The sequence below is a fragment of the Symphodus melops genome, assembly GCF_947650265.1.
Source record: "Symphodus melops genome assembly, chromosome: 3".
Lineage (NCBI taxonomy): Eukaryota > Metazoa > Chordata > Actinopteri > Labriformes > Labridae > Symphodus > Symphodus melops.
Genome location: NC_136693.1, coordinates 30,118,877 through 30,145,213, shown reverse-complemented (window position 1 = coordinate 30,145,213; position 26,337 = coordinate 30,118,877). Strand labels below are relative to the sequence as shown.

The window sequence follows — 26,337 nt, the reverse complement described above, 5'->3', positions numbered from 1 at the left end:
AGAGAGAGAGAGAGACAGAGAGAGAGAGAGAGAGAGAGAGAGAGAGAGAGAGTCTTAAACTGCTTTGCTCAGGTGCTCTCGACTTTTTCAACTCTGAAGTGGTTTTTTCTCGAGCTTTGAAGTGGTTCACTCCCCGTGGACTCTGCGTGCAGGTTGCAAAGGGAAAAAAAAGAAGAAGAAGAAGAAGAAGGTGTTGATGAAGAAGAACTTCACAACGTTTTGTCGAGTGCGATGAGTCGGCGTATTCGGAGCCTGTCCAGACGCAGCGCTGTATAAGCTCTCATCAGTGGACCAATGGGAGAGCAGGACAGGAGAGACGAGGAGAGGAGACAAGAGGAGAGGAGAGGAGATGGGGGTTGGGTTGCTTTTAACGCTGATTAGCTCTGTCCGCCAACCCCCCACGACCCCGATGATGAGGAGGTGAGTGATGGACACAGGACTCCGTTTCCTGGCAACCACGATATCGACTGGCCACAGATCAATCTCCAGACGACTTCTGATGGCCGATTATGCTCTTTCTTTTCTTCCTCTCAGTGAAGGTGCACTGTTAACATCAACCTGTCCTCACCTACCCGAGTGTGTGAGGACTGACACACACACACACACACACACACACACACACACACACACACACACACACACGCACACACACACACACACACACACACACACACACACACACACACACACACACACACACACGCGCACACACGCACACACACACACACACTGTTAAGCAGCTGTATTTGCCTTGTTTCGAGTCAGAATGATCGAATTACACTTATTATGAGCCACATTCAGGTGACAGGTCTGGATAAACATCGTGCTTCATCATATAAAATGCTGGTAACGAATCAAAACATCGATGAAGACGTTTGATTTCAGAGTCTTCAAATAAGAAGTTCTTTCTGAATGAGCCCGTTACACAAAGACTTGGACTGATCCGGCTTGTGAAGACCAACTCGAGGGACTCGAGGGTCAGGGTGAGGCGAGGCCAAGCTCGCTGCTAACGTTAGCACAGTTTGTTTCTAAGAGTTCATCCAATCAAAACTGCTGAGTCATCAAAACATTCCCCCCCATACAGTGTGTGTGGATGGAGACATGAGCTAATCATGGTTTTTTGAAGCAGGCTGTAAACATGTTCATGTCTGCTGTAAAAACAGGCTGTTTGAATGGGTGTGTATGTGACTTCCTGTGCTGCTGCAGCCAGCCTCTAGTGGACACTCCAGGTACTGCAGCCAGCCTCTAGTGGACACTCCAGGAACTGCAGGATGTTACACTTCAGCACTGGAGGACGCTGCATGGTCGACTACGTTGTGTTTTACGACAGTGCAGTTGCACTCAGAAACCTTTGGGGGCGCCAAAGCGCTCCAAACTGAATTCCTTCGTTTGCTCGCTGAAGAGGCAGACATTTATAGCTAGTTGTTATTTCATTAGTAATATCTTATCTAAGATGTTTATCTGGACCTGTTACATAATAAATGTGGTTTATATGAAGTTAAATGACTCAAAACAAGTTCAACACAAACAGACCTGGAAACACGAGCAGCTGGATCAGTGTGCAGGCTTTAAAGACATGTCACGGGGGTACCAACACAACTACAAGCTCAGCGCTTACAGTCCGCATTCCTGGGACAGAAAAGGTCTGACAGCTACTGTAAGCTGAGGTTTCCTCTTGGCTAGCTCTGATGTTTAGCTAACAGGAGAATTTGGGTCACTGCTGCAGGAGTGGGAGAGAGCAAATCAAAGTCTCGCTCTCTTTCTTCCCACCCCTCCTTGTTCCTGAGATTCAAACTTTGTGAGCTCAGAGAGAAGAGGTCAGCCTCTCTCTCTCTCGCCCCCCCCCTCCCTCCCCCCCTCTCTCTCTTCCTCGTCTCAGCTGCAGGAAATTCGGTCTCTCCTCGCCCTCCCTGTCCACATCTGTGTAACCTGAGCCCTGGCTGCTCCGCTTACCTCTTAATGTTCCCTCAGATAAGCTTTCCTCCCATTCATACTTGGAGCTGCATGCTCCTCGGCCCTTACACTCTCTCTCTCTCCTCATGTAGATCACAAGAAATCATTTATCACCGCTGTGAGACGATTCGCAAAACTTAAAAAAAGACATTTTACTAAAAGAACGGTGATTTTTAAGAGCAGCTCGACTTCAGCGTTTCATTTGACTCGAGCTGTTCTGAAAGCTTCGCTGCTTTCATTTTTAAACTTTTCCATGGTCGCTGTTGGTTTCCATTCATTTTTGCACGTTTAAAAAAAACAGCGGCGTCCTGTGACCTGATTAGGAGTTGAGAAACGTCAAAATGATGAAGTTTTGTCATTCATTATTTCTGCATTCAAAAGTCATTTAGATGAAAGAAGTTCAGATGTTTAGGTTGAAGCGGACGCGGCGAGGCGTCACGTCTTTGGGCCTCGCCGTCCTCCGTCCCTCCTCTGAAGTTTCAGGATGAAACGGGAGGTCAAGGTTTAGTTTTGGGGGGGGGTCGCGCGGGGTTAAACGTCTTTGCACACACCTGCTGTTTTTTTAATGAAGAGGATTAGAGCGAGCTCACATGATCCTGTCGAGCCCACCCCGGCGCTCGCTGCTGCAGCGTGTTTACAGCAGACGGGCTGCAGGTCGCCAGTGAAAACACAGGCAGTAAAAAGTCCATTAAAGACTCCACGCTGCGTTAGCTACAACCGGCTGCTGCTGGCTCGTATCCGTGGTGTTACTTCCTGTTTTTAAGTTAAAGCAAAGACTTGGCCTCCTTTCTCTCTTGTTTTATGTCACACACCGACAATGGCTGCTCTCCCCCTCTCAGTGCGTCTCCTCTGACGGTCTCCATGTGACGCAGACAGGACTCCTGGAGGAGGAAACCAAAGACATCTCCTCCTAACTCTGTTTACAGTAAGAAGTGTCCAAATAAGGCGAAGGCAGAGCGTCGACCTGTTGTTTAACGACGAGCGAGCACAGAGCTGAATATTCTTTTTTTTTTTGTGATGCTCCTACAAGGCCTCGAACACTGGAGGAGGGCTGTGTGAGATCTAGGATTGAGTAAGTACAGTATGTACAGTCCTCAGGTTCAGGACTGACCTCTCCTAGCAACCCGTCTCTCTTCAGCTGCTCTGTCCAACGGAGGCGAGAGCGCCCCCCCCCCCCCAAACAACAACGAGACCGAAGCATAGCGAGCAATAAACCCAACTCCCCGAGTTTCAACTGCAGCCTGATCTCTGTCGGAGCGAGGAGAGCCTCCCATTTGTTTCAACACTGAGAGTGTGAGCAGATGTCAAGTCACCCGCAGAGATTCAGGTGGAGGGGGAAGGGAGAAGGGCGGGGCAGATAAGGGAGAGAGAGAAAGAGAGAGAGAGAGAGAGAGAGAGAGAGACAGAGAGAGAGAGAGAGAGAGAGAGAGAGAGAGAGAGACAGAGAGAGAGAGAGAGAGAGAGAAGAGAAGCGGCTTCCTGGTTTGGTAAAAAAAAAAAAATAATGACAAAAAAAGTCACAAAAAACAATGAGAAATAAAAACACAGTGTGCAAACTTCTCTCTTATAAATAGACTACAGTCAAGGCTTTGTCGAGCACCAGGCGAGATGGGAGGAGGCTAGGGTGTGTGTGTGTGTGTGGGTGTGTGTGTGTGTGTGTGTATGCATACAGTATCTACTAGCTAGGAGCTGCAGGAGCCACTGAGCAAAGAGACGGATGAATCACAGGAGGAGGTTTAGATTAGAGGACGCTCAACGGTTCATTTAAATTCAGCGACCCCTCGTGCACAGGGTCCAGCGCCCCCCCTCGTGCACAGGGTCCAGCGCCCCCCCTCGTGTAAAAGGGTCAGACCCACTCCTGCAGCGAGCGCTTGCAATGCACCAGCAGCCGCGGCGCCCCTTTGCTCTGCAGCGTGTTGATGATGGCGTAGATGAGTCCCAGGATGCACAGCACCAGGACCAGCGGGATGGTCACCATCAGGATGTTCATGGTCCGTTCCTCGCTGTCGTCCACCTTCAGCACCACGTCCACCTCGTTGGTGTCTTCCTCCCGCCCCTCTCTGGTGTCCTCGTCTTTGTCATCGTCCGACCCTTTGCCTGGATCTTTGTCCGTTCCTCCGCGGTCCGTCCCGTCCCGATCTTTGCCCTTGTCGGCGTCACGTCCAGCGTCTGGATTGAACGGCGGCTGGTTCACGTCTGGTTTTTTGCGTCCTGAGTCTGTGTCGGTGTCTCTGTCGGGGTCCAGGTCCACGCTGCAGCCCATAAAGTCCTTCAGGATGGACTTAGGGTAGCCTGGTTCGCTTTTCATGCGGTGGTTGTTAAACTTCCAGTACTTGGATCCCTTGTAGAAGAAGGTGTACGCTGCAGAGGGCAAAGAGAGCAGACCGCGTCAGACAAGCACCACACTTCATTTTCTAATGTAATCTGTTAGCTTAGCATTAGCATAAAGACAGGAAAAAGTCTCAAGCCTGGCTGTCTCCGTGCGTCTCCGCTGGTTACCTGCCAACCAAACACTGTCAACAAGACTTCAGGAAGTCCAGGAAGTCTCTGCTCCAGGCAGAGGAAAAGTTCTGATCACTGATGTTTTTAAAAATGAAACCTCGGAGACAGACGAGAGTTGGAATGAAGCTTGGAGAAGTTTCCTTTGTTGTCGAACAACGAACACGCAGAGAGCAGAGGAGGGGGCCACGGTTTACACTCGTTAGCATTAGCTCGATTCTAACTAGGCTAAGCTAAACCCCTCATCTGTGACACACTGAAGGTGAAACATTTAAACAGTATTAAGGTGTTTATTGAAAAACCCATAAATGACCTGATACTTATGACATGTGGTCGACATATTTACATTAAATGTCCAGAGATGGAAGTGACATCAGGTTTACTGTCCAACCATTCTTTTTCTCTACGACTTTTTTTGTTTCCAAAATAATGAAAAGTAAAATAAGAAAAACATCGTCTGTCGTACGAGAAAAAAAACTGAAAGCACAGAGAAAACTCAAACACACACACACACACACACACACACACACACACACACACACACACACACAAACAGCACCTCGTCTTTCTCACAACGACCACACCCTGACTCTTTGTTCCAGGCGTGTCTCTGTCTGCCTCGCTTCCACACACACGCACACACACGCACACACACACACAGAAAGCACTCTACTCGTCTGAGCTCACCCCCATCGTCGCTGAGGAAGGCCCCCTTGGGAGTGGAGGGCACTGACGCTCTCCAGACGCTGATTGGCTTCGGGTAACCTCTGTCAGCCCGACGGGACTGCTCATCGAAACGCCAGTACCTGCAGAGGACGAGAACACGTCGGGGAAACACTCAGAGAGATGAGCTGGGTGGAGATCATGCCGTGTTTAGCTCTGTTGATGAAACCCAGAGGCCCTCCATCTTTGAGCTGATTAGATTCACAGACGTGCAGTGTCATTATTTTTCTATTAGTGCGTTGGTACATGTGTCACTTTGTTTTCTGCAGCCGAGTAAATCCTGCTCAGTATGCTCGTGTTGTTCGCACGACTTGTGTCATTTGTTGACAGAGAGCTGTGGAAATACAGCTGCTGCTTTTTCTTCTGCATAGTTTGTCAGTGAGGGGGCGTGCTGTGAATGTCTAACATCGACCCGTCACTGTGTCGTTTTATTCTGAAAACACAAACAGCATCTGAAGGGGGACAGACAGGTAACACTCTCACTGGAGTTCATCCTGAATGAGAGATAAATATGAACAAACACAAGAATCAATGACATTTATTTACTGTTCCTGATGTTATCTGCTTCACACACTGATATTAAAGGGGACATGTGATGAAGATCCACCTCTGCAGTGTTTCTGAACCTTCTATCTGATAAACCTGAGACTCTACAGACCCACAACATATGAAATAAACTCATCCAGTCCTTTTGTTTGTGCTTGAATTTCCCTCGGGATCAATAAAGTATCTATCTATCTATCTATCTATCTATCTATCTATCTATCTATCTATCTATCTATCTATCTCTGCAGAAGTCTGACAACACAGAGAAAAACGCTCCGTTTCTAATGTGCTCCCCTTGTGATGTCACAGTGGGATTCTGCTAAAAAAAAAAAAAAAATCCCCCCCTCCTCTGATATCTCCACCTCCAGCTTAGAGCGAAACTTTGGAGCAGGTCGGCCATTTTTATTCTCCCTAGTGCAGGACTGATGTCTACGGGGAAAACTCAGGGGGCGGGGCTTATTGCATTTAAAGAGACACACACACCAAAATAGAGCGTTCAGAGAGAGCTGGTTTCTACAGGGTCACAAACCTCCTCTTATATTTGGACCAAAGCTCAGAGACACAGATGATTCATGTAGAGCGCAGAAGGTGGAGAATATATCCTCTTTAAATGTGCTAAATTACTCTGAACTTTCAAAGGCTCATCTCCAAGAGATGATGTTTGTCACAACACATAATTTAAAGTTCAAACTAGGGACGCAGCGATGCATCGGCTCAACATATCGCCATGGTGACGGACATCAGCAAATAATGTGGCATGACCTGATGTCAGCAGCCGATGTTAAATGTCGTGACTAAGCAATCTTATGCTGACTGATTTAGAGGGGAGGTTGTTTTTTTTTGTTTATCAGGCAGATGATCTAGTCTGACTTCTTTATATTGTCCAACTTGAGAGAAAATGTTGCATTGTGGGAGTCTGACACGAAAAGAAGTCATCAAACAAACATCGGAATCAGCTAATTATTTAAACATCATATCGGCCCTGATTTTTTACCATTGGTGCACCTCTCGTTCAGACAAAGGAAAAACTCTTTATTCAATTAAACACTAGTGTGACATAAGCTCCGCCTCTGAGAGCGAGAAGAGCAAATCAGAGGGCTAGATTTCAGTTTGAGATGCATTGTTGCAGCTTGGATAATAAAATACTCCATTACCAGTCTCCTTGAAAGATGTAGGTGTAGCCCGTGGGCTCCCACCAGATGGCCGTGTCGATTCTGTCGTAGGGAACATCTTGACCGAAGTCGACCAGCTCCAACGGGTAACCGGGCTCCAGGTTCGCCTCCCGGAAAAGCCAGAATCTGTTTCCTGAGGAGGACAGGAAGTGAGGAGAGTGTAATGATGCTTTACGGTGCAATCGCAGCAGCCCCCCCCCCCCCCGCCCCGCCCCGGCTGGAAATATAGGGAACGGTCACACCCACGTCCAGACACACATTCAGGAACAGATGCACACACTCTGCTTGTGCACACACCTTTTTTTTTATTCCCTGGCACAGAAAAAGTTTGGTGATTAAAATGGAATGAGACATAAACACAGAGAACAATCGGAGAACCAAACCAGCGTTTTACACACACTGCTGAATTATGTGAACGCTGTAAAGATTTGTTGGCGAGCAATCAGAGAAACGGAGACGAGAGAACGACATCACCGACTCGGAGTTTGGGTTTGGCTTGTAATTATCCGTCAGCAGACTTCTCGCTGAGGGGAACGCTTTGATTGTTTTCACTGTGTCAGACGGGGGAGAGAGACTCCGTTCCCCCTGGCAACATTACATCTCGCACTCTTGGCTTCGATCTGCGTCCCCCCCCCCCTACACTCCCATCCACCCATCATCCGCCCACCTCCTCCGGCCCCTTGCTCCTCGTTTGAAAAATGAAAGCTCTTCACTCAGCATCTGGAGAGAACAAGTGGTGACGCAATCTTTCCCGGGGTTCCTGCCGTGATCCGCTCTGATGTCAAATCCCTCGACTTGTTTTGGGACTTTTGCTGGGCTGCAGAATGTCGAGGTTTCTGTTTGGCTCTTTAGGAACAAATACAGCTGTGAAACTTCGGCTGTCATGAATATTCTCTCTCTCTTTTTTTCAGGTTACTGTACCGTGAGAATTTGACCAGTCGTACTTTCCAGCACAGCTGCAGATAAACTGTTTTAGCAGCAGAGTTGAACAAACTCAAGTGTTCAATAAAAGAGGATTTTCTCTTACGTAACCATGAGTCCACTGTTTTTGTTTACCCAGCTCTTCCTGTGCAGTTTGACCTGTCGTACACAAGCTGTCCTCTCAGGGTGAACATGTTTTTATCACGTCCTCCGTGTGACGTCATCGTGCCACGCTGTCACTTTAAGTTTACCTGAGATCAGTGCGATGGCAGACCTAACCGAACTAACGCTGGTGCTAACGTCGCTAACTAGACTTTTTACATGCTAACACGTACGTACCAGGTTACTCCCCCACTGTGTCGACGGTGGAGACGCCTGATTGGACAACTTTGTCCATAAATCGGTCTTTCAGACGTGTGGCGAGAAAATGTTTTTCTTGAACCAAGCTGATTACGCAGACATTTAGTCGAGGGTTCGATCCCCCACACTGAAGACATTTCCCGCTGCTTCGACGGCGGCGTGCTAATGTGCGTGGATGAGATGAGTTTTCCCGCTTCATGAACAGTTCCCAAATAAAAATCTTCAAATTAAATCCATGACTAACTGTTCATTATTGAAAATGTTCTGAACTGTCTCCTCGTCGCTCCGCTGAGCGGCTGGAGACTGATGATGGTGATGATGATGATGATCTGTTTTCTGTCGATGTTCCTCCATATGAAAGGTCGGCTCCTAAAGCATCCCTGATGACGAGGACCCAGAGACGAGGACCAAACCGAAGACTGAGAGGGGACAGCTGTCCTCTTGTTGACACAGAGTCGGCTGATCTGATTGGACGATCAAACGTCCCCCCCCCCCCCCCCCACACCTTCCCCTTCCCTTGAGCTCCCAGGACAGCGAGTCCTTCCTTCCTCTTCCCTCTCTGTCTCTCTTGTTCTTTCTTCGCTTACGGCCGCCAGCCAAGTGTCACGCCGAGCGGCGCACAGATGACATCACCCTCCTCAACATCAACAGCTGCCCCCGGAGCGCTCAGAGCCCAAATCTTTTCTTTCACATTCAACAACTTTACCCGGAGTTATAAAAGACGAGCCGCTCTGTCGGTGAGTCACGGTGTAAATAACGAGCTGTGCTAAAAGAGATTTATACTCGGCGTGCAGAATACATCATGAACCGCTGGGCGGGGGGGCGGGAGGGCGAGGGGGGGGGAGAGAGAGAGTACTGTTTCTTGAACTTTATCTGAAGATGATGAAAAAAGTCTGCCTTCTTTATGACTGTATCACAGGGACTGTATCATGGCTGCAGAGAAGAATCCAGATGTTTCTTCTCGTGATACGACGGTGCACATGTGACTTGTGATTCTGAGCGTCATCGTGCATCCTGTACGGCGGCTCAGAGCTGCTTTAGTAGTAATGAGGGGAATAATCGATGCCATGTTGGAAGATTCTGCATCGAATCACAATGAACTGGCTCACTTCCTGTTCCGGGCTGCGCCGCGTTTGTTCAGTCTCATCAGGAGGACTTTGAAAAAGGAGGTCATATTTTTATTTGTTACAAAGACTCTGAATAGAAGGGTTTAAATTCACCTGATTGTTTTTACTGACAGGTAAAAAATGAACCAAAACCGAGAAGCACGGCGATGCATCGACAATCGCTTGCTACTCCCCGACGTTCGGCTCATAAGAGCAGAAGAAGAAGTTGGACGCCGTCATCGTCTTCCCTCGGGAGAAGAGGAGAACGTTGTGCGAGTGTTTTTGCTGCTTACCTTTGAAGAAGACGAAGCGGCCGTCGTGTCTCTCGTAGGCGGCGTCGATGTCTCCGGGCAGACCCCTCCAGAAGTGACTGATGGGCATGGGGTAGTTATCGAGCACCCGGTTCCTACGCACGCGCCAGAACCAGCGACCCTGAGAGGACAAAGAGGACAAAGAGTCACTTTGAGCCGGCGTCACGTCTTATTAGCAGTTTGAAACAACAGAATTCACTTTTTATGAGCCAGCTACTTTTTCACTTCGGGGTCAGACGACTCGGCCGTAACGCTTGAAGGTCATGGGGTCAAACAAACCGAGTGCCGCAGGATAACTAGACCAGAACGTACAATAAAGGTGGAGGCAGCGGGCTAATAATAGTCCGTCTCTGCTCCGGTGGCTTTATCACATCCTCTTACTGCACGCTCACTGTGAAACACACACGGTCACACTTTTACAGAGACCTCTCTGGTTTAACTGTCAAAGCAGGACGCTGATAAACACACTCACTGCTGGTGAACATGCAGCTCACTCATGCACACCTGGAGAGTCAGGAGCCGCCTCGTCCTGCAGAGTGTCACGCTAAAACGCTAAGTGCTGCTTCCCTTTGGCAAGCACGCCTCGTCCCGTCCTTCACGCAGGACACGCTGGCAGCAGTCAGGACGGCGCTCCGCGGCACACGCACAGTACAGGACTGAAGGCGAGCAGAGCGCACGCTCTTCGATTGTGGTGGTCTCCTGCGGGGGGGACAGATCGAGTCTGAACTGAGCCTGTCAGAGCGGGAGCTTGGCTGGGTTCGCTCTCTGGACAGCGAGCGGAGCAGACGGGACAGATTGTTAGTTTTCCTCTGCAGAGTGACACCGGAGGAGAACAACGTCAGACTTTTAATGAGTGCAGTTTCTGAACAGCACGGCAACAACTCCAAATTATCTTCAGGATTATTTTCACACAAACAGCACAGCCGGAAATCAAACCCCGACCAGGCACTAAAAAACAATTAAACACACTAATCATTGAGCAGAAAACATTTGAGACATTCTGATATTAACACCAGATACTTTCATCTCAGGAGAGGACTCAGGAGAACCCCCCTGCCCCCCTTACTGCTCCCTGTACTGATGAGTGACAGAACCTCCTCAGTCGCCATAGCAACATAAACGTTAGCTTCTCGGCTAACTCCTTCAACGAGCCAGGTTGTGATTCTACCCACATGGCCCCGCCCACCCCCCCCCCTCAGCCCGACATCTGACACTGATGGGCAGCAGGTCTGTCCAGTTAGTTCCACAACAGCCCCCCCCCCCCCCCCCCCCCCCCCCCCCCCCCATGTGGGCTGCCATCGCCTTAGAATATGTGACCTTTAGGTTGTTTTGCACATTGTCAATAAAAGAAGAATTATGTTCACTAAAAGGATCTGGATTTGTTCACGTCTCTTTAGACTCATCTGTGCTGGGGGAGTAAAGAGTTCAGCTTCTTGACGGTGGATGAAACCCGATAACACTGACGCTGCTCGCTAAGATGAAACCGAAGAGGACAGATTGAAATGTTTGACCATGTGCCGGCTGTGAAGTGCTGGTCACTGTCAGAAACACTCACACACACAGATAGGAGATATTCAGAGAGTGCTCTTTGCAGAGGGCGGCGCCCTGTCGTCCCCGTCTGCACTGTGACAGTAATGATACAAAGACAAAAGCCAGGATCTGACTGTTCAGCTTTCCCTCCCTTGACGTGAAGTTTGCTTGGCTTGGCTGAGGACGATCGTTTGACACTGTTGTCCTGGGTGTTCTCCGTCTCGCTCCGTCCTCTGACCTCTGACCTCTCCCACTGCACCACGTCCTCGTCCGAAAGCGGAGGAAATGAAGTCCTGTGTGCTGCTGCGTTTTACAAGTGTTCCCCTCCAGATGCTCCTTTCAAATCAGCATGTAGGAGAACTAATGAAATAAGTGGAGAAGGATGGATTTGTGCTCCGACACGAGGAGGTGAAAACATTTCATAACAAGCAGAGGTCGAGCTCCTGCTTGATCTGATTGGCTGCGATTCTGCGTCTGGAGCTGCAAAGACACAAAACACCCAAAAACTGCTCTCCTGCAGACACACACACTTCCTGAAAGCCTCAGCTCCCCTGCAGGCTCACACACCCCGAGCAGATAAGAACCAATGAGCACACGGCTGAGCTGCATAATATCAGAAGACATGAAATAAATAATAAAAACCAGCAGCTGCAGTGAAGCGATCCGAGCTGGCACACTGCTCTGCTCGCCGCCGCTGTTTCAGCCCCCGTGAATGTTTTGTGTGGTTCTATGAGGAAAACACCTGACCACACCCGGCCCGTTAACAGTGGTCACGCTCATAAAAACACACCAGGGCCCTGGTGGTTTACAACGCACATGGACCTGATTGGAAACAGACGGCGTGTTGGCCGGGCTCACGCCGTGTCAGGACGGCGTCTCGGTCTGAAGCAGACATTCACCTTAAAGACAAACATCTCTCCTCGGAGCACAGCCACCGTGTCGAAGTTCCCCTCACAGATGTTGGGTCCATAGTGATCCGGTCTGTCTGTGGTCCTGGGGCGGTCTGGATTTCGTGGAGGTGGCTGAGGTGGTCTGGGCTCTGGGCGGCGGGGAGTCACGGTGGGCAGGGCCTGAGTCGGGCTGCCGTCTAGTAGACCTTCAGGAGAGAAGCGGACAGGGTGGGTGAAAAAAAACAAAAACGTATTTATCGTCATAACAAGGTGAAGACGCCGCCGCCGCCGCCACGGTATCAAAAAGGCCAAAACGCTCGTACCATAAATCTGTTGAATCCCCCGCCGGTCGTCCTCCGGCAGCTGGAAGTTCTCCGTCTCCATCCACTGGTAGAAGGGAGCCATGATGGCCAGAGGGTTGTTGGAGTGCTCCAATCCGAGGGCGTGGCCCAGCTCGTGGACCGCCACCAGGAAGAGGTCGTTACCTGAATGGACGTGAGAGAAGAGGTCAGGAAGAAGGACGAAAAACTGAAACATGAACCTCGTTCATATTTCAAAATTCCTACAAGACAGAAAAATATTTATTTCGCCCGAAATCACAGCAAGACAAATGTCTGTATTTGCTCAGCACGTTTGTTTGTGCGAGGCGTGTGGGCGCTCTGCAGGACGGTCTCATCAGGGAGGCGCCACGTTATCTCTGTGCACGAGGAAAAGGAAGGATCTACCTGTACGGACGATTTCTCAAAAAAAAAAAAAAAAAATCTGTGTGTAAATGAAGCAGCATTTTCCTGCAGTTCCTGGAGTGTCCACTAGAGGCTGGCTGCAGCAGCACAGGAAGTCACATACACACCCATTCAAAAAGCCTGTACAGGGGGTTTGAATGTTTTGATGACTCATCAGTTTGCTCCTCCAGTTAAGACGTCCACAGATTTCACAGATAAACTCGAATGACTGCAGATATGATGCAGCAACATTTCCAACCAATCAATGGACGCCGCTGTCCTCGCCCGGCGACAACCGCACCCCGACAGTCCACAGCTGTGACACACTGACCTCGGCATCAACTTCCTCATACTGACCAGCACCCGTCTCTGAAGTGGAGCCAGAATAAATGTAGGTACTTCCTGTCGCTCTATACCTCTTTGTTCCTCTGCCCGTGACCTCCGTGAACTTCTAAACTTGCTGCTCATTTTGTCAGTCTGAGTGTCCCCTGCTGATTGGTCAGATATGTGTGTGTGTGTGACATCATGTTGTTGGAGGGACGGGGGGGGGGGGGGGACGGGGGGGGGAGAGATACTCGGGATGCCTGTCCATGTGCATCTCATCATTTCCCTTTCCTGCAACACACACACACACACACACACACACACACACACACACACACACACACACACACACACACACACACACACACACACACACACACACACACACACACACACACACACACACACACACACACACACACACACACACACACACACACACTCTCCCTCACCGTTGAAAATGTCAGAGTCACATGAACGTCCTCATGGTGTACTTAACTGCAGCTAACAGTGAAGCAGAGCAAACAGCAGAGAGAGAGAGAGAGAGAGAGAGAGAGAGAGAGAGAGAGAGAGAGAGAGACAGAGAGAGAGAGACAGAGAGAGAGACAGAGACAGAGACAGAGAGAGAGAGAGAGAGGGAGAGAGAGGACTGGTGAGCAGGAGATATGTGAGGATGAAAAGGAGAGGCGGATGAAGAGGCCCTTTGTGAGGTAACTGTGACAACCATTGAGCCCGACAGAGCAAAGCAGGAGTAAACTTCAAACGGCCGAGTGTTAGAAGTTTAGAGTTCAAGCCAAATGCTGACTATCCCCTGCAGACACACACACACACACACACACACACACACACACACACACACACACACACACACACACACACACACACACACACACACACACACACACACACACACACACACACACACACACACACACACACACACACACACACACACACACACACACACACACACACACACACACACACACTGTGTCAGACAACTCCTATTGCAGCTCTCCTAATCTTTGTTCTGTTGTTTACCATGTCTAAAGCCTCTTTCAGCGTGCTGGGGGGGGGGGGGGGGGGGGGGGGGGGTGTTCCTGCAGCGCCCTGACAACCTCCACTCACTCTCCAAGTTTGCTCTCGCTCTCATTGGTCTTATTTGACCACAAAAGCTCGTGACCTTTCTCAGTGATTGGCCGGCAGCGATTCATCAGCGTAAGGTGTGTTTGCTTGTACATGTCAGCGAGCGATCTGGATAGAGAGGATGATTAATCTCTCCCAGCTTCTCACGGTTTACACCCAACATGTTTGACTTTGTCAAACTATTTTTTTTTTCTTTAACTAACAAAAGAAGCTCGGGGCGAGAGAGAGAGAAAGAGAGAGAGAGAGAGCAGCACATCCACAGAGAAAAGACGTGGAGGGAAAAAGCTTTTACCACAAACGACCTCCGTCTAAATTATTCACCCGAAAGTATCGGTTGTTTGTTCTTTCACTCCGTTAGAAAGGAGGTCAAAGGTCAGAGCCGATCATGTCTGACACACTTCAAGAGCAGAGAAAGTAATCTAGAGTCATCCAGACGAGGATCCTGTGACGCTCATGTGTTAATGTGAACATCTCTCTGGCGTACCTGAGAGGTATGAAGTGGGCGGAGTCCAAACAGAACATTTGGAATAAGCATCAGTACTTTAAGATCTCATGATGTCACAGCCCTCGAGCCCTCTCGTTCGCTCAGAACAGGGAAGGAGGCGCGGGCTCTGCACACAAGCGTCTGATTATTGTGTCTCATCACACTTCACTTTGTCCACCTTCAAAATAAAAGCCCCGCATGTTAGAATGCTTGAAGGGCAGAATGACGTTCACAGAGCAAAGAAAGTAAAAATGTAACGGATGCAGCTCGGAGTACACCCGAGCCCCTTCCAGAGAGGGGGCGTGGCCACACACCGCTCATTTACATATTTAAAGCTACAGACACAGAAACAGCCTGTTCTGAGCAGGGCTGAAATAGAGGGGTTTATAGACATGATCAGATACAGGATCAGAGTGGATTTACAACAACACACTTCACACACATGATGAAGAGGAGCGAGGACACTGATTTCACCTGAAGAAGAGGAGGAGGTCATGTGACCTTTAAAGGTTTCAGACTACATTTCAACAACAGAGCAATTTGAATGCATTACCCCCCCCCCGAGTTTAATGAAGACGACATGTGTGAGAAGTTCAGTTTAATGAACATGTGTTCCACTGAAGTCTCGCAGGATGCTGATTGGTTGGGTTTTTTGTTTCCTTTGTTTTTTAGGCTGTTTAAGTAAAGAGAGCAACAAAGAGAGCAGTCTGCAGATCTGACCGACTGGAACACACTCCCACTTACTGTGGCATCCCTGTGATCTGTCCTGCCACACATCCCACACACAGCTGATCACACACACACACACACTCTGTCTGTGTGTGTGTGTGTGTGCAGATAACAGGGCAGGAAAAGCCCATTGTTGCAGAAAGCTTCTCTTGTCAGCAGGGTTAATGGGTGCACGGCAAGAAGAGACGAGATTTTAAAGAATCCTCACGCCTTCAAACGTTGACTTCATCAAGGTTAAACGTGATTGGTTCAGTAACGACCTGATGTTTAAGCAATCATTTAAGCCGCGGCGCCGATAGCCTGACTGATACGACTTCCTGTCTCTCTTCAGACGTCCTACCCAATGAAGGCAAAAAGCCTGAAAGTGAACTGAATCTGAGAACGGTGCGGAGGTGAAGTCGGGTCAGAGGCTGAATAATGTCCAACAACGTGACTCCTTCCCTCGTGCCCGAGCGAAGGAGAGAGCGACCACGCCCCCTGTCAGTTAACGTTTTTGATCATCACATCTCGTCAATATTTCTGTGAAAATGTCTCCACACCAGATCTTCCAAATGAACAAACACAATATAACACCTTCTCCCTATCTGACTGCACACACGGAAACACAGACATGCTACATGCTACATGCTAAGGGCCGATCACACCGAGACGCGTCTTTGCTCCGTTGCTTCGGACGCTCGTAAGACTTCTTCAGCTGAAGATCGCTCACCAATGTCACGTTTGACTGAAGCGACACGAAGAGCTCTGCGTCTGTCCGTCACCTGCGTGCACGCTGAACACCGTTTTCTTTACGTGATGACCGAACACACATCTGGATATTCAGATCACGCGTGTAAAGACGCGTAACACAACAAGCGTTCACCTTGCACGTTGTGGTTTCCGATGGTCCACGGCTCATCTGAGTCAAAGTGAGTGTCTCCGCCCATTCCAGGTCCAGGGAAGTACGCGTGAGCCAGAAAGCCCCCCTCCCCGTCGAAAGGCGAGCTGTCTCCATGGAAACCGGATGCAAAGAAGATCATGATGTCGGGCTCCTTGCGGCGCCCGTATTTGATCTCCTGGTAGGGGATTTCGTCGAAGGTCAACGGGGTCACACCCTGCCAGACTTTAAAGGCCCGCCGGATGGCTTCGTAGGAGTTATACTCTCCGATCTTCGGCGTGTAGTTCTGGATACTGCGGGAACAAAGAAAGGAACAGGAAGTGAAATCACACTTATTGTTAGCGTGGAATTAGAGGCCGGCAAAAGTCATGAAATATTAAATTACACAACGTCAGAAAACAGACCTGTAGGTGAGGTGGCTTTTGTTCCACTTGTGTCCAGTGAGCGCGTAGCGTTTCCGCCGCACGTTGATTTTGATCGGACCTCCGAACTTGTCGGGCACGCCGCAGCGGGGTCTCTTCATGGCACTGGAGGAGATGAAGGTAAAGAACAACATCAACGTCTGTGTGATCTTCCGCAGACCGTCAGGACGACGGGACAGATACACAGGAAAGCACTGAGGATGGAACCTGATAAACATGTTGTTTTAAAGGTCCAATCTCAGAAGTGTTGGAGGAAATCCTCCTCTTACACGTCTCATCTAGTCTCATCTTACTAAATGTGCGTGACAAAGTTTAGAGTTGCAAAGTTTCCAAAAGTTTAGTGAAGTTGGATCTAAAATCGATTCAGAAAAGCATTTTGTGGAAACATCTGCAGATGATTCAGCTGCAGGTTCCTTTGTGTTTGTTGGTGATCTGACTTCAGTGTTCACTGAGAGTGGTGAAGGCTGCGTACTAATGTGACTCGTACAGTGCGAGCTCATGTGACAGTGTGGCCCCGCTGACCTGATGGTCTGAAGGTCCATCTGTCCGGTGACCTCCAGGCCGTAGAAGCGCTGCATGTCGCTGACGGCGTTGGACAGGATCTGAGCTGATCTCATGGTGGACATCTGTCTGTTGGCCTGTGGCAGGTAACCGTACATCCTCAGCCATGACTGCAGACACACAGGAAGTGAAGGGTCAGACACACAGGAAGTGAAGGGTCAGACACACAGGAAGTGAAGGGTTAACATTTATAAAGAACTTTAGAGCTGTGTTTGAGCTGCTGTGCCGTTTACAGCTTCATGAGATAAATGTTTGACTCACGCTCATCTGATGTTTCTCTCTAATCAGATCAGACGTGCGCTGGCTTTGTGCTGACAATCACTCATGTTCCTTCATATCCAATCACAGCGATGAGGCTGAGGAGCATTCAGGGACTTCAGGAGGTGATTTTTCTAACAATGAGGTTTTTCTCTTTCGCCCCGGGCTGCTAAATGTTTGTGCAAATGAAGCCGAGAGCAGAGAGCACATTGTGTGTTTTCATCCTGAATGAGAGTACTGTGAAGCTTTCTGTGTTCATCAGAGTGTGTGTGTGTGTGTGTGTGGGGGGGGGGGGGGGGGCGGGGGGGGGGGGGGCGAGGCGATGACAGACTTGAGGGAGAAAACGTGATACTCGACTCAATCACAGATGACGCAAAGTCTATCCCACCTGTTCACAAGAAACCTAATCTCACACACACACACACACTGAACGTTGGGTTTTCTCAGATACTAGAAACACACACACGTTCCCCTTGGTGGTTTGGGGAATGTAAAAGGGTGTGTCTATATGTGTGTGTGTGTGTGTGTGTGTGGAGGTTTCATATTTACGCCCATCTTTCACAAAGACACGACAGACAAAATCTGTATTTACTCACCCGCTCCTTAAAAGACAAACTGATCTCTATCTCTCTCTCTCTCTCTCTCTCTCTCTCAGACACACACACACACACACTAATATGTGTATTTGTGTGGAGGAGCTGTAGGACAGGGACTGGATGTTAAGGTCAGAACCCGCTGTCTGATGTCCAATCTGAAAACAACCTGCTGATCTCTGTTTTAAAACTCTTTTAGTTTTACAACAGTGGATCCTAAAAGTGAACAAAGTTTCAGATCATGAAGTAAACACATATTGGAGTAATTACAGGATGAGTCTGCAGGGGGAGCTAACGAGCGCTAACAGGCTTCTTCTGTTATAGTTCCCTGATGTGGAACCAAGAAGTGTACGAGGTGGTGAAAACCCTCCCACACAGACTCTCTTCTTCCAGCACTGGAGAGCAGCTCTCCTCCGGCAGCCCTGCAGCGTTCTGCAGCCGAGGAGGGCTTCCAGAGAGCCGACCAATCAGAAGAAAGTGGGCACATGGGGAAGGGGGGGGGGGGCCCTTAAAGAGACAGCATGCTCTAAAGGTTTCACAGGGTGACAACACGAAAGGTGAACATGAGGAGAATATTGGAGCTTTTATTTTGAAGTCCCACTCCTTCCTCCCGTCTCAAGCTGCTCGCTGTGCCATACACAATGAGCAGCAGAAGGAAGAGGAAGTCTGCTGCTTCATCAGATAAGTTATGTTGGGATGGGCTAGCTCCAATCTTTTTCAGAGGCCGGTGTCTGCTCGTCTGTGAACATGTGCTGCTGCTAGTGTGTGTGTGTGTGTGTGTGTGTGTGTGTGAGGCCAACGTCGGCGAGGATTTCAAAGCTGGTGCAGTCAGAGGACAGCGTTGCAGCGGATTCATTAAGTGGACTCATTAAGCTGGAGCCATCCGTCACTGTCAGCGTCCGTCTGAGTCAGGCAGAACTAACTGAAAGTCAGCTCTGTGATCCATTAAGGCGTCAACCTTTAAATGCAGGCCTTTGTTAATGTGGCAGCTCTGCTCTCTTCTCCTCCACACTTTAAGCTGAAGGAGTGAAGAGTGAAAGGTGTTTGAGCCCTCAGGGTTGGGAGCTCACAGCCTGAGGAGCTGAAACCTTCACACACTCACACGCACACACACACGCACACCCACACACACACGCACACACTCCGTCCTCCCCGGCTGCAGACGAGATGATGCACACAGTTGACTCCTTTACGTTAGAGTGAACACAGATCCGTGAGTGGGGTCACAAAGACCTCAGGGTCCGGGTTTTAATCGGGTTTTTAAGAATAACCTTTTAGTTTTAGTGACTCTAGAAACCCGGGTCAGGTCTTACCCAGGACTTTGACAAACCTGGTTTTGCTACTTGGAGAACTTGGGAAGAAAAGAAGAAGACAAAGCAGACTTCTCACTTCTGGAGCCACGATGAAACTAGGACAGGAAGTTCAGACGGCATGAGAGTGCTGTCCTCTCCGAGTGTGTGGTGAACCGGTTACAGGACGCCGGTTTCTAAACGATCCTCCCCCCTCGCTCCCTTTGGTGCTACACGGTGGCAGTGAGTGGCTGACAGCGGGTCGCTCTTTTCTCCAGTTGCTGGAGACGAGGAGGAGACGCCACGCTGGATGCCTGCAGAATAAAGACGTAGTGATCATACAGCAGGACACGAGGGCTGATGATGTAGACGAAGGAGGCGAAGAAGCAGGTAAACACCTGATCAGAACCAGGATTTATATAATCAGCAGGAGAAGCCGACTGAGATGAAGGATCTCTGAGAGGGGCGGCCGCACGATAAACGTCCTGAGTCACAGAGCAGGAAAGTCATCATTCAAAGCATCTCCAAGCTGAAACATCTTCCTCCAACACCTCCGATCGACGAGCCGCCCCCGCACACACAGATCCTCCTCCTTCAGAGACCCTGAAGCTCCTTCTCCCCGTACCAACACACACACTGACGGGACGGCAGAGCGAAGACCGAGGCTTCCAGCACTTTCCACATGAATACAATCACACAATATGAGTGCAGCAGGTCCAGTACAGTCTGATCAGGGACGAGTCAGGACCCGGACATTCGTCCAATGCACCACGATAAACAGAATCCCAGTCAGAAGCTCATTCCTGCACAGCATGCTCACAGTCATGTCCATCATGTTGACCTTTTTGTTTCTGTATCAGGTGAGCTCTATCTGCTTCCATTAGGACATTTCTCCATGTCCATGCTGCTCCGTCTGTCGTCTTGGTGCCCGCTGAACGTGGCCTGCCGGATCACCTCGTTTCCCCTCGGAGCATCAATGAAGTGTTATCTTAATTACCTTCTATTTACAGCCGCACTCGTTTAGTCTGCAAGGCGCAAAGCTGCTGAGAATAAATGTTACATGTTTCCTGTCACTTAGTGGCAGCAGATGTGCTGTGTGTGTGTGTGTGTGTGTGTGTGTGTGTGTGTGTGTGTGTGTGTGACATCACATCACACTGTGTGTCGTTCCTGAGTAAAGGAACAAGCTGTTCAAAAAGAGACCATGTGATCGATCAGCATCGCCAGATTTACACGCCTTCTTTCGTTGCTCCAATGACTTGTAGACGTCCCGAGTCATCGGACACAAGGACGAGTCTGTGCACATGAACAGAGGCCCAGCAGGGACCACGGAGCAGCTTCACTGAGTTTCATCATGAGGGGAAAAGTCACTGACTCTCTTCATGATGATAGCAGCCTGGACCTGTGCACGCCTGGTTACTGTTGCTATGATACACCGTGTGGTCGCCGAGCGTCTGGACGCAGGGTTTCAGCATACAGACGATTCTTTAGTGTCAAATAAACCGACACTCTTACTGATAATCAGATTTTCTCACAACAGCGACATGTTATATAAACCGCCGAGTAACGTGGTGTTTTTGTTCAAAGCAAGCGCTAATCGAGTTAGCTGAGACTCGATTGGATCAGGGGGAGAATACGCAAAAATCTTTAACGACAGCTCGGTCCACTAAAGACGGGAAGTCGTTCCAAAGCTGATTAGTAATGAGCAGTATTGATCGTGGTTTCATGCCGTTCATATTTCATGCTGCCTGGAGACAAAAACAGAGCGCTCATCCAACCGCAGAAGACTCCAGTTCAACTGCGAGTCTGAATCCCAATGAAAGTCATTTCAAAAGTAAAGCCGGAGCTATTGTCCTGTAATCTCCGACATGCACGGTTCACATTCCAGCTGCGTCCTCCTCTTCCCTCTGCGAGCAGCTTCTCCATGTGCTTATCATTTCTGCACTGAAAGGACAGCGAGGGGAAATGCCTTCATGTCTGCTGATGTTTGTGTCTTTGTGTTTGTGCCTGTGTGTACATTGTCCAGGCATCTGCCGTGCACGTTCTCCGTCCTGTCCCAACAAGTATTTACACGCCGCTGGAGTCTGGTCCAAGGCCAGAGCTGCAGAGCTGCAGAGCTACAGAGCTACAAAGCTGCAGAGCTGTAGAGCTGCAGAGCTACAGAGCTACAAAGCTGCAGAGCTACAGAGCTGTAGAGCGACAGAGCTGCAGAGCTACATAACTGCAGAGCTACAAAGCTGCAGAGCTACAGAGCTGCATAGCTACAGAGCTGCAGAGCTACAGAGCTGCAGAGCTACAGAGCTGCTGAGCTGCAGAGATACAGAGCTGCAGAGCTGCTGACCTACAGAGCTGCAGAGCTACAGAGCTGCAGAGCTACAGAGCTGCTGAGCTGCAGAGATACAGAGCTACAGAGCTGCAGAGCTACAGAGCTGCAGAGATACAGAGATGCAGAGCTACAGAGCTACAGAGCTGCAGAGCTGCAGAGATACAGAGATGCAGAGATACAGAGATGCAGAGCTACAGAGCTACAGAGCTGCAGAGCTACAGAGCTGCTGAGCTGCAGAGATACAGAGCTGCAGAGCTACAGAGCTGCTGACCTACAGAGCTGCAGAGCTACAGAGCTGCAGAGATACAGAGATGCAGAGCTACAGAGCTGCAGAGCTACAGAGCTGCAGAGCTGCTGAGCTGCAGAGCTACAGAGCTGCAGAGCTACAGAGCTACAGAGCTGCAGAGATACAGAGCTACAGAGCTGCTGAGCTGCAGAGCTACAGAGCTGCAGAGCTACAGAGCTACAGAGATACAGAGCTACAGAGCTGCAGAGCTACAGAGCTACAGAGCTACAGAGCTGCAGAGCTGCTGAGCTACAGAGCTACAGAGATACAGAGCTACAGAGCTGCAGAGCTACAGAGCTACAGAGCTACAGAGATACAGAGCTACAGAGCTACAGAGCTGCAGAGCTGCAGAGCTACAGAGCTACAGAGCTACAGAGATACAGAGCTACAGAGCTGCAGAGCTACAGAGGGAAGACGTATGGAGCCATGTGAACCCCCCCATCGCTCACCTCCATTGTCTGAAACAGCAAAGTGCTCCATCCCAGACGCTCCCCTCACCCCCCATGAATACAAAACGAGTCTGAGACAGCAGGAGGAAAGGGGAGGGGCTTGTGTGTTTGTGTGAGCGTGTACGCCGGGCCTCGTCTATTTAATGGTCTTTCTAAGAGTCCTTGAGCTTACCTGCCAAATCCAGACCAGCAATATACAAGGAGTTGTAAAACCTGCCAGGAGTGTGTGTGTGTGTGTGTGTGAGAGTGTGTGTGTGTGTGTCCAAACCACAATGTCAGCCAAGATACTAACAGAGCTTTTATTCCGAGTGTTGGTCTGCTGCCATCTCTTACCCCCCTAAAGTCGGGCGAAGAGGACGGAGAAGGATCCGGAACAGAAAGAACAGAGAGAATCTGTCTCCTTTAGTTTGAAGAACGCACAGACAGATTTATTTATGCATCCTTTTGTACGTGCACGGAGGGAACGATGCATACGAGGTCGGGACCATAACGTCATCTGGTGCTATTAGTGAAATGAAAAGGGGCCACATGTGAATATTTGAATGCATCCTATGGGCTGGGCTCTAACGTCATGTCTCACTGTACAATGTGCTGAGTTAACCCTGAATGCACGTCGTCAGTCAGTGAGCTCCTCCCATCTGACACTCTGCACTGCCTTCTTATTTAATGGGATTCCCCCCCGCCTCGTCCCATCACCGTTGCAATGTGCTTCTGTGTGACAGCCAATCACAGGGGAGCACGGGGGAAGTGGCTTGACCGTGGAGCGACGGCACGCTGCAGATTACACAGAAACACTGAGGATACAGATTCAGGAAGTGTTTCTGGTTGTGTGCAGTAAAAAGTCCCCGAACATCGATCTCCTCACTCGTCCTGCTCGCCTGTCACTGCTCTTACATATTTTACGCCAGCTCGCCGCTCGCCGCTCTTATCGTGTTCATGTTTCTCTCTTTGCTCCCTCATGCTCTCGCTCTCTCCTTTATCAGCTTTTCTCTCACAGCTCTCTCTCGCTCCTCAAACAAGAGGGGCCATTGTACTTCATGAGATGCCTCGGAGTCCCAGGCCTCAGCATGCCTGTGCACAACCAGTGTGTGTGTGTGTGTGTGTGTGTGTGTGTGTGTGTGTGTGTGTGTGTCCCACTTAGAGAACAGCTGTCACATTCAGCCGTCACATGCCGCACAGCTGAGACTTGCTTCACCGTCTCTGATAACTTTCCCTCTCTATCTTTGTCTCTCTGTCCTCACAAAGACTTTCTGAGCAGCTGTTGTCACATTTCCTCTTTTTTTAGATATTTATCAAAAACTTCTCCGTTTCCACTCCCTCCCACTCCGTCCGTTCGGGACAGACAGAGTAGGAGTGGAGGCCTCAGACCGGACGACGTGCACAGAGCGAGGATCAGATGGAGACGTTCGTAGGTGTTTAATAGAGATTCAAGTCAATCCCACGTCGTCTGGGTTTGTTTCACCTTCAAACATCCACCGTCCACTTATGTCACTGTATATGAATACGTGAGCAGCATGTGCGTAACCACCGGAGGGCGTCACTTCCTGTCCTCACAGTCAGACTATAGAGAGAGTGCGAGGCTGGACCAGGGTTCGGGTCCCCCCCCCCTCCTTCCATTAAGATTAGAGGACAGCTGATCAACAGGATGACTTTCTGAAGTCCTCAAGTCACTGCAGTGTTTTTAATCAGTTAATTAAATCTAACCTGCACACACGTTGTGACGCACACACACGTCTGAGGAGTCAAACCCTGCGAGGAAGCAGCACTATTATCCGAGCCGTGTCTTTACTAACCTCTCCGCTCTCCTGACCTGAGTGATGTCAGAGGGGCAGTTCAGACGTGAAAGAAGAAAACACAGGCGGCGTGTTCGTCCATGTGCACACATTCAGCAGCGAGTACCTGCACACACGCCACGGCTCTGCTATCATCACACACCCTGCTCACTGAGTCTGCCTCTGTGAGCTCACCTGAGACTCTCTCTCTCTCTCTGATGGCGTGAAGTGACCTCGAGCCTGTGATGGCTCAAAGGTCGAGGGTGGACTTCATGAGAGGAAACTAACAGAATGACTTTGTTTGTACAGAACAATCATCACTCTGACTGTAAAGGCCCTAAAGTAACGAGACCGTTCATTCGAGTCCTGGGACCAATATTCATGAAAGGTCAAAAGGTCAAGAGGTTTTATGTGAAGCCTATCAACACATCCGAGCCTGGAGCATTACTGAACGGTTCTCCACTTACTCAGAGGGAATCACAAAAACACCTGAAAGCTAACCAGCTGCTCTCATTGGACGACTTGAAGAGGATGTTATGACTTGGAGGCGGACACGTCATGTCATAAGCTGCTGGTCCCAGTCAGGGGGGAGCACTCTTCAACCAGTGTAACCAGTGTTCACACTCTTCTAACAAGCCGACAAGTGTGTGCTCGTGTGGGGTAAGAAGGTAAAGAATCAAACTTTACAAACATCAGACTGACTCTTGAGGATTTCTATCATGGACATTTGTTGTTGAGTTGTGAGTTTTGTCATCAGCCTCACAGATGAATCTTTGTCTGTGTGTTTTACCTCTGCGTTGAAGGCGCTGTCATCCTCCGCCGCGTGCGCCCCAAGCGCACACACGCACAGCGCGAGGACGGTCCGTCTCCACAGCAACGAGAGGCAGCTGCTCCGCGAGGAGGAGGAGGAAGAGGAAGAGGAGGCCATGGTCCGAGCTCAGCGGGCTCAATCCTGATAGAGTTGTCCGATGTTTGCTCAAATCTCGCAGGCTCGTGCGGTCAAATGTTGTCACCTGTTTTCTACAAAGAGTTCAACTTCCTGAAACAGCGCGCGCGCATCCTCGTAATGAACTCCATGACTAACTGTACATGTGAAGATACTGAACACACAGCTCCCCCGCCGCCACCCCCTCGGACACACAGTCACACCTTTCTTCACCTACACTTTATGTCATCTGTTGTGCGCGTGCACGTCTTCTTTGATTCACTTCAAAGTCAGCGCCTGATTGGTCACCTTGAGAAGTTGCTCTCCACGAACATCTGAGGTTTCAGCGGAGTGGATGCCCCCCCGCCCCTCCTCTGCACAGATCATTCACTGTTAACATGTTTCAAGGCACGCGCTAACAACATGGTCTCGTGCTGCTTCTGGACTAAAGTCCGCTAAACTGTGAACCTGAAACAAAGTGAACTCCAACACGGCCGTAGACAAACTTCAGTGCACCTGAGCGGCTGCTCCGGCAGCGGTGAGCGCGCGGGGTCGACGCGGCTGTGTGACACTCACGAGCTCTGTGCACAAATAAAAGCACGAGACGGGTTTTCTTTTGTCCTCTCAGTCCCGTCAGTCTGTCCGTCTTCACGGTGATTCTTCTGCTGCTCTCCGTTCGTCCTGAGTGTCTCTCTCTCCGGGTTGTCCTCCTGTCGGGAGCAGGACAGATACTGGACCCGCTGCGCGTGCTCTGTCGGTAAGGCTACCGATGTGTGCGTCACGCGCAAAACCTTGAGGGCGACTGGTTCCTGCGAGGACTATCAAAATAAAAGAGTATCTCTCTGGTTTATTAATCTCACTCTTACAGCAGCTAGTGTTAGTGTTAGGGTGCGTTCATGAAACACTGGACAAAGAACTTTATAAACAAGATAAAGAAAAAGATGAACATCAGTGTGTAAAACAGAATATATAATACACAATTATTAGAAATCCGCCCCCTCCTGACCCTCTCCATCCACCAAATCATTTTTCATCATAGCACACTTAGGTCCTCAACTGGTGGGTCGCTATGAGTGTTTTGAATCATCTGAGGTCTAATTGGTTTAAGAAAGTATTAGAAATCTGTTTTGTGATTTCTAATTCCTGGGGTAGTAGGTTTTGGTTCC

At 49.6% G+C, this 26,337-nt stretch overlaps 1 protein-coding gene and 1 long non-coding RNA gene across 3 annotated transcripts in view; one reads left to right on the top strand and one right to left on the bottom strand.

The window, feature by feature from the left end:
- LOC306821236 overlaps positions 1 to 26,337 on the top strand; it is a 42,441-nt gene that overhangs the window by 1,432 nt on the left and 14,672 nt on the right. Inside the window, exon 2 of the long non-coding RNA XR_013778762.1 lies at positions 1 to 3,597. This is a non-coding gene — a long non-coding RNA (uncharacterized lncRNA). The remainder of the gene's footprint in view (positions 3,598 to 26,337) is intronic.
- LOC306821230 (matrix metalloproteinase-15-like) lies at positions 2,481 to 25,966 on the bottom strand. Of its 2 annotated transcripts, XM_079339528.1 has the most exons (10): positions 25,037 to 25,966; positions 17,238 to 17,386; positions 16,698 to 16,820; positions 16,279 to 16,586; positions 12,335 to 12,496; positions 12,021 to 12,217; positions 9,574 to 9,712; positions 6,876 to 7,026; positions 5,140 to 5,258; positions 2,481 to 4,314 (listed from the first exon to the last, which is right to left on the bottom strand). In XM_079339528.1, exons 1-10 carry the CDS (start codon positions 25,172 to 25,174, stop codon positions 3,800 to 3,802), a joined length of 2,001 nt encoding a protein of 666 aa, XP_079195654.1. In that variant the 5' UTR covers positions 25,175 to 25,966; the 3' UTR covers positions 2,481 to 3,799. The 2 variants fall into 2 exon arrangements, with proteins under 2 accessions (XP_079195654.1, XP_079195653.1); XM_079339527.1 differs by having other exon boundaries at positions 12,021 to 12,496.